This window comes from Schistocerca gregaria, unplaced genomic scaffold, assembly GCF_023897955.1.
Source record: "Schistocerca gregaria isolate iqSchGreg1 unplaced genomic scaffold, iqSchGreg1.2 ptg000668l, whole genome shotgun sequence".
NCBI lineage: Eukaryota > Metazoa > Arthropoda > Insecta > Orthoptera > Acrididae > Schistocerca > Schistocerca gregaria.
Window position 1 is genome coordinate 138,706 of NW_026062051.1, and position 8,363 is coordinate 147,068.

General features: G+C 41.3%; 2 protein-coding genes across 3 annotated transcripts; one reads left to right on the top strand and one right to left on the bottom strand.

Moving 5' to 3' along the window:
• Positions 1–630: 630 nt before the first annotated feature.
• LOC126318451 (UDP-N-acetylglucosamine transporter slc35b4-like) lies at positions 631–2,625 on the top strand. Its single transcript, XM_049993392.1, has 4 exons — positions 631–1,168; positions 1,287–1,580; positions 1,668–1,806; positions 1,872–2,625. Exons 1-4 carry the CDS (start codon positions 1,089–1,091, stop codon positions 2,436–2,438), a joined length of 1,080 nt encoding a protein of 359 aa, XP_049849349.1. The 5' UTR covers positions 631–1,088; the 3' UTR covers positions 2,439–2,625.
• Positions 2,626–2,887: 262 nt separating this feature from the next.
• Positions 2,888–6,541, bottom strand: LOC126318450 (uncharacterized). 2 transcript variants are annotated; one of them, XM_049993390.1, is made up of 6 exons: positions 5,534–6,541; positions 5,443–5,464; positions 5,106–5,310; positions 4,378–4,913; positions 4,109–4,249; positions 2,888–4,021 (listed from the first exon to the last, which is right to left on the bottom strand). In XM_049993390.1, exons 4-6 carry the CDS (start codon positions 4,631–4,633, stop codon positions 2,949–2,951), a joined length of 1,470 nt encoding a protein of 489 aa, XP_049849347.1. In that variant the 5' UTR covers positions 4,634–4,913; positions 5,106–5,310; positions 5,443–5,464; positions 5,534–6,541; the 3' UTR covers positions 2,888–2,948. The 2 variants fall into 2 exon arrangements, with proteins under 2 accessions (XP_049849347.1, XP_049849348.1); XM_049993391.1 differs by having other exon boundaries at positions 5,414–6,541.
• Positions 6,542–8,363: the final 1,822 nt, after the last annotated feature.

Sequence of the window (8,363 nt, forward strand, 5' to 3'; positions counted from 1 at the left end):
CTTTGTTCAATATTTGCCAAATGAACCCCAAGACGAGGTGCGGCGTCCCATTCACCAGGTCGCCGGGGCCAATGTTTATCAAATTGCAGCCCATCTCCTTGGCCATTTGAATGGTGGCGTTGTGTGACTCTTGTATTTCGAACGCGTTTGGGTTTTTGACGTAAATCTTGCGCGAATTTGGCTTTAGCTTATTTAACAGCTTAGGAAGCAAAACCCCTTGAGAAATAACTTTAAACAGGTCCTCGTTTTTTTCGTCAATGGGCATGACGTCCTTCAAGTCTGGGTCATCCCTTAAGACCGAGTTCACAAAGCGCACAAATGCAGAAAGCTCGTGAAGCGAGTAGGAGTGCCTCGCATCGTCTATCCCGCCATATTGGTGTTGAGACGACGAACCGTGATTACTTCTAAGTTGTTCGTGAGCGGCCCTGATAGCAGCGTCTGATGGGACGTTCGTTGAATAGGGACTTCTTTGCCTCTGTAACGGTTCTTCTGGCAGCGCATGCAAATCGCACGCATCCGAATTTCCAGCATACTGCGCCATCTTTGCGTGTTGTGGTAAAGGATACGGTCGTTCGCAGTTTGAACTGGGAAACACCATAAAAGGATTGTGATTCATGGAGAATGTGGCAATTATATTACCAGAAAATATGTTTTATTTTTAAGTTATTCAGAAATTTTCAGTTAACTCGAGCACACTATGTTTTCGACAATTCTCCAGCGGAGTAAATAACAAGTTCGCGCAGAACCTCGTTCAAGAACGCGCTACCCTTCGCGCCGGAGAAAACCGCCGAAAACTGTCACGACCACTTTAAACGTCTGGGCCAATCAATCCGGTAGAAGACCAGCAACGTAGAAGACTCTCGGTTGTGCGACGAGTCCTTCAAGCGCTTGACTCTGGCGCAAAAGATCGACTATTTGGATTCTTCGACTGATAAACATTTTTATGTCAGCGCCGCGAAAACGAGAAAAAATGCTGGTAAAAAATTTTATATTCCTAACCTCACCGTCACCTTCGGTTATGCCTCACTTTTTTGCGTAATGTCATTACATGCTTCAGATTTTATTTCAAAGCAAGGATCACCAGAAATATGTCAAATCACAGTATTTGGATATTTTTGGCCCTAGCCGGGTGTTGCCTCAATGCCTTTGTGATCGAAATGATGATCAAGTACGTCATCTCAAAACGCTTTTTTTCGTCCGTTGAGACTGCACGTTCTTGAATGTTCCACCGCCTGCACGTGTCACATAGCTTGCTATCCTATTCTCTTAGTAACGCAAAATATCAGACTTGATTCTGGAGCAGGTGTACTGGTTACTTTTCTTCAATTTGTTTTTATCAGCTTAATTTATGCACCTGGATTTGTTCGCTTCCGAGATCAGACGACTCGCCACTTTAGAATTTCTTTCAAAACGAGAATACCGTTAAAGCAATACTTTCTTATCAACATATTATTTTTCGTTGCCAACGTTGCTGGTAACAAAGCGTTCGATTTGAATGTGACGCAGCCTTTTGTACTCATATTTCGCTCACTGTCTGTTTTTCTGTCTTTTGTGATTGACAAATTCTGGCTAAAAAATGTGTATGTAGGTTTGAACTTTACGCTCTGTGCATTGCATTTCGCTGCTGTTTTGTAAATTTGACAATTGTTTTTACCACCTTTCATAAGGTACACAAAAGACCGTATTACAGCCATCTTGGCAATACCCACGGGAATGTTTATCACATTCCTTGGCGAAATTTACGTCAAGTCAGGGATGAGTCGCGTGCTGCAAGAGTGTTGCTCAAGCATGCCATGGACGGAGCAGGTGTGTCGGATTATCCAGGCAAAATAGTCTTTTCGACAGTTGCTAACGGTTATTTCATACACAAGGCATATCTCCTCTTTTTTGATCGAGAAAGACTGGCTGAATTTTTTGAGGTGAAGGATTTCGATCAGACGGCTATTCCAACTGAAAATCTTTTGAAGTTTTTTGGAGGGGTTGTTTTGTTGCTATGCTCGGTCTTCGCCCTGACTGTGCTAGGTTATGTGCAGAACTACCAATATAGGACATATAAACATTCTGTGGCCGAAAACACCTTTTACTCACATTTGCTGCTACTACCCATGTTTTTGTTTTTAGCTCCTGACATTAGAAATCACATAACAATCTGGAATTCTGGCTTGAGGAAAAAAATATTGGGTTTTTTTGTTCCTTGGGTATGGCATCTAGCCGTTATTAACATCTGCTCTCAAGTTGTTTGTATAAATTCAGTACAGAAAGTAAACACGCATTTTGGAGCTTTAGCGTGTAACATCGTTACAACTCTAAGAAAGTACATCAGCCTGATTTTTAGCATCTGGTACTTTCAAAATACATTTACTGTATTTCATATTTTTGGATTTGCATTGGTATCTTTTGGGTGCATCTATCTATTCCTCTCCAAGTTGCACGGGTGAAAACAAGAAGCGCAAAGATGACGTGCTGAATGACTGCGTTGACATATGTTTTACGCCGAGCCCAGGGCTAGCATAAAGTTACCTCTCGAGCGAGATCAAAATGTGTATTTTTGCATATAAAGGGGGCTCAAGGATAATCGGGTACATTTTTGCTGGTTCTCTTCGATGACATTTTGTATAAGGTACACTCTCTCTGGCGGAATGTGTCTAAGAATTTGCAGCACGCTAGGCACTTATATCGACAAGTGAGTCCTTTTCACATTCGAGCCAGTTGGGCTAACTAAGCTCGCAGGCTTTCCCAGCCTGTAGCGCAGGCGATTGTGTGTTCTGGTTGTTGCTGAGGGTGGGTGATATGAGGTATCTCTGATCGAGCCGTGCTATCCCGAAGTAACTTAGAGATTTGTATACTATTACTACTACTTCTATAAAGAGAGTATATGATGCAGCATTATTTTTTATTTCAATATACAATCTGCTTATGATAGATGACAAGTTCTCTTTTGGTCCTGCTTATGCAGAGGAGGTAACGAGGTCATTCACAGGGTCGAATAGCTCCTTTTTCAATGTAGGCATGGTCTCTGCTGATTTGGCAAGGTGATTGTATGTAAGGGCCGCAAAGAGAGGGAAGAAAGCGTATCTTCGAGTTAATAAAAGCCAAGTAGCAAAGACGCCAAATCCAGCATTTTCTGCGACTGTTAGAGCTGAGGCCAAGCAGATTTGTTCGATGTCCAGATTTTTTAGTTTTTGATTTAGTTTTAATCCGACGTTGGTCAATGCCATGTTAGAGACGTCATATCTTTGTTCCAGTTCTTGCAGTTTGGCGAGTTTATTGGTGTCAAGCTCGAATTTTTCGGAGGAGGCAAAAGTAAGAAGACGTTGCACAAACATATCTGTCAAAAAAGCTATCAACATAGGTCTTCCTATTTTTCGAGTGGAAACCCATTGAAGCGCCTGGCTTCCCCGAAGGTGAGTTACCATGAGACGAATTCTCCACCGGATGGTCCCCCAAAATCCGCCCAGGGCCGAGAACAGAATACTTGACGTCAAAGTTGCACCTGTAAGTGTGTTGGACGTAAAAATTGTCTGTGGCAAGATTTGTTGCAGTGCCGTTTCTAAAAGCGGTGGACCTAGGTTTCCAGATACGTCCTGAATGCAATTACGGACGCCAAAGTAGCCGTACAGTTCTGACATAACCAACAGTGTTAGGGGAGACTTTCTGTTTATTATTGATTCCATTGTCTCAATGAGCTTCGGCGTCTCGAAACTGTCATTACTGGCCCTCTCTAGTATGCGTTCCCTCGCTTTAGGGTCCCGAGAGATCATTACTAGAACGTGGGATGCGATATACCACTCTTTGAATGCGCTTTCAGTGGAATCTTCTTCTGTGGCAAGTTCGACAAGCCAATCTATACAATTTTGTCGGACCAACTCCTGACGAAATGCTGAGCTTTGGCAGGCAAACTTGTCTATCCAAGAGAGTGCTTTCCATCGATTATCGTACGTGACTTTTTGCGCTGCGTGAATCAGAGCTTCGGCCAGGGAGCTGACGTTCTTTTCAATCAAGTGGTTGCCGTAAGCGATAGCTAGGGGTCGGCAGAGAAAATGTAGAAAGGGGGGTAAGTGAAAAGGAACAAAAAGTTTACAATGTCAATGTGTGTGTTTTAACGAACGAGCTGTTCCGGAAAAAACGAATCTCTTGGTATTGAGAATATTTTTAAGGCCAATTAAACCTGCATCGATCAAATCCAGATCTTCGCTGTTTAGCATGAGCAAGATGGAATCAAGGCCAGACTGGTTTGGAAATGGATCAGCTTGATAAAAGCAGGTTAGAAATCGATTCGAAAAAAAAGCACTAGCACAGAAAGGAAAGACGCATGAATAACTTCGTGTATGATTAAAAGAAATGCTCAGAGTTATCACAATAAAATTACTTGCGTACTCCACACTTGAAGCACAGAACACCCGGTTAGCACAATGGTCAAGCCAGCAGCAAGGGCCATTCCATAGCTGGGTTTCATCAAAACTTGTTTTCTAGCATGCCAAGTTGCATATTTAGAAGAGCCAGCAGCCTCGAGAAGTGACTTTTTTTCTTTGATTGAATCTAGAGAATCGGTGTTGGTGCATTTAGAAGAGTCTTTGGTCGAAGTACAGTACTTTCTGCTACGCCCCAGCAATGCACGAGAAACAGCCCTCATTATGTAGAAAAAAGTCTACGTGTATTTGAATCAAAGGACTAAAATGAATACTCTCCTTTCTAATCAAGAAATGCCAATACAGTTATTTTTTTATGTTTTTTGTTTGCTTCTTTATATGCTAGTCAGTTCATCTCATAAAGTTCGGTTCAGATGGTGATCAAATCAAAGGCCAAATCTCTCGTCGTCAAGTTAATTTCCATGGCTGGAACAGGGTATTTCTATACTGTTCGTCGTAATGTCAAAGCCAACAAGCCTAAATTGCTGCTAAAAAAATACGACCCTGTAATTCGTCAGCACACGTTATTTAAGGTAGTCTGATACCTAATCTATTTAGCATATACTGGGACGCGTCTGACAATTTTGAATATTACATTTTAGGAAGAAAAAATATCTAGAACTCGTAAAACTTAATGCCACACAATTTTGCTAGTGACGAAAAATTTATAAGTACAGCCTGCAATACTTTTACTACCTTAGGCATTTATATTTGTGACCTGTATTCATTCCGGAATATAGGTAGAGCGCCCTGTTATCCGCAGTTCCACCTCGGGTGTATTTTTTTTACATATAGCGTTGACAAGTACAATAAAGCAAACTTAATCGCCAAAAGTAGCCTTTCTATCTTGTTCGTCATCAGGAGGCATTTGAAGAGACGGCAGGCACCGCTTCAAACCCTCCTTCGTTGTATTAGAGTGAGTGAGAGAGAAAGAGGTGTCAATATCTTACAATGATGAGATCATTATTGCTGTTTACACTTGTTGCTACATGGATATTGTGTACATTTTACAAATGATCCAGTTGTACTGTACCTAACGTAGACGGTATCCGTCTCTTCAGTTTCGTACACCGAGGAAAGGATTTAGTTTTTTCTCAATATTTGAGAAATAACCGTTTATCTACCTTTTCAATTCACACATAATTGTGACCGTGTAACGTTGACACTTTGTTATCTTATTTACTCGAACCATACCGGATATTTCAACGCGACAGAGCGGCCGTGGGTATTGGAGAAAGGCATATACTAATTAATCTGTTTTCGTAGCTTGTATTGTAGGTTAGTAGACATTAAATAACAGACGCAAGCCATTACGGATTATATTTGTGTTAATATCTATACATAGAAGTTCATCTAATAGAGAGTACAGCGAGTGCAGGAGATGCCTAGATCTCCGACTGCTCATAGATTAGGCAGCACGTATGCAACCTACTTTTGATTCGTCTAGAACTACCACGAAATCATCTAGTGTTGTATTTCCAGATGAAGGTTCACTACCACCACCACCTCCATTTACGAGATCTTTACATATATATCCGTCTGGCGCTAAAAGAGGAAACCGTTACCCCATTCCTCTAGAGGGGTTGATAACTTGTGAGCAAGCTGAAGCTGATACAGAACACAGCACAGCTTCACTAAATATAGATAGATCTTCGCCATTCGCTTCAAACAAAGATCCTTCGCCTTCTCTATTACAAAAATCTAACTCCGAATCTCGAATGACACCGAGTTCTGGTACAGTAGATGCACAGCCCTTAGAGTCGGCTTCAAATGAAAGAAAAGCTAGTGAAAACGCTACGACATTAAAGCATCCTGTAAGATACATTCCTCCAGTTCCATTCAAACCAGAATCGTTAAAGTTAGCCTCCTTTCCTAATAGAGACCCTTCTTCTACTGCTCCACAAAAACCTCCACCTCCCTCTCCGCTGCCTAAACCTAAATATTTGGTAAACAAGAAACCTCCGCCACCCCCTCCTCCTCAAGAGAAAAAGACGTAATTCATCTTACACAAATATAATCATATGAATATCTTGATGTAGTTTATTCTGACAGTATATAGAGAGACCCTCACTTTGCATACAATCAGAATTTATTTTGCTCCTCTTATACATATGTATATACATTTACAGACATAGTAGCCTATTTTTTTTGCTGCTTTTTCAAGAACAAAATTACGTCTTAAAATTTGAACAGCCGGACTATTTAGTATTAAAAGACCAGACCTTTTTCACAGAGTTCATCAGCGCCCCACTCTACCGCGGCGAGTTTGTTTTTTGTATGAGTTTTTCCGTTGATCCCTATCCCGTCCCTGGATACGTTTTGGACTTCAAAAACCTGATGATGCATTGGAAAAAGGTATGAACCCCTGAGTCGAGCTTGTCAGGCGTTTTTCACCTCGCTTAACTAACACGAACCGGAACGATATCGACCGAAACGAATACACTTATTTTGCAGAAAGTGCCCTCTGTTTCTTTCAGAGATTTTCGAAGTATTTGGACACAGCTAGGGTTTTCATACATACACGCTGCACGTCCTGATATATATAAAAGTTCCCAGTGGATTCAAATTCTTTACGCAAGCGCTTTTGGTAAGTGTGATTTTTTTTTTTTTTTAAGCTTTGTTGAGACTCAAAGGTTGGTTTTTCATGCTAGGCTACCTGTGGATCAATGATGATAGAATTCGAATTGGAAGCCTCTACGTCCTGTACCTTTTGTATAAAACGCAGCCTAAAGCAAGAAAATACAAAATTAATTTAAGTATCGCCATATGGAAACAGCTTAAGTCGATTGTGAATTTGTACTATGTGGACAGTAGTTTATATGTCGACGTATATGCAATTTATTTGAAACTCTACCAGGAAGACGCATTCTGCATTCACTCGCAAGTCTGTATTATACCACCGCCATCTGCTATAAGCAAACCGTTCAATTCTAACGATCTGGGAACTGAAGATAATTACGATACACTGTCAAACGTGGTAGACTTCAAGGGCTTGAAGGAAATTCACCGAGCCTACCGAGAGGCGTGTACATCAGAAGGTGTCCAACTGAAGGTCATTATGGAAGGTTTTCCAGAAGAGCTGTCAAAAATGAATTCTGCAGTCGAGGAAACACCCTATTCCCGTAATTACCAAGCAACACAAAACAATACAGGTCATTAACGGCTCTATTTAGACTTTCGTTATTGTCGAGTTGTGTTTTTTGACGAGTCGTTTTTTTCCATTGCAAGGTAAGCTTTTCGCATTGTCCTGGACAACTAAGCCCCCGAAACTTTTTTGCAAGAGCCACGGCGCTCAACCCGAGAAGGATGGCTTTAAACACGTTTCAGCCAGACGTGCTCTGCGGGCATTAGAAGGCTATTTGATTGGGCAGTTTTGAATGCCAAAAAAGTTTGTACGAAGCGTAAGGACAAAATATAACGGATTGTATAGATGAAGCGTATACAGCAGAATTTAATACGGTGCTGTGCATTTGGCGAGTTGGATGAACATGTAGCTCAGAATAGAACAGAAGGAACCGATGCTTCGCTGTCAAAGAAAACGGTTTATTATAAAAAAGCCGTGTTTCCGTACGTTTTGTTTACAGTTTTTGATTTTTTTGCGAATTGCTGTCGCATCGCATTTTTTTTTTGATTATAGAGAGCACGGATAGAAGCATCTATTAAGGCGCACCGCATTTTAAGTGCCGGATACTTTGAGTAATAAAACAGTATAGCGGGGTGTTTGAATCCAATCTTGGTGTATTCTAAAGTTGTATAGGACCGTTTGGCTAATTTGCACGTATAATTGGTCGGTTTGTCTGAATACAGTGGGCGGATCCTCTTTGCGGAATTAGCGTTTTAAATTTCGAGCCGGCCAGAATATTACTTGCATTTCTCTGGAATCACGCTAATCGGAGTTGTTGCTTAGACGTCGTGGACGGAAATCAGAGTGCAAATTATCTGTCTCGCGTGTGT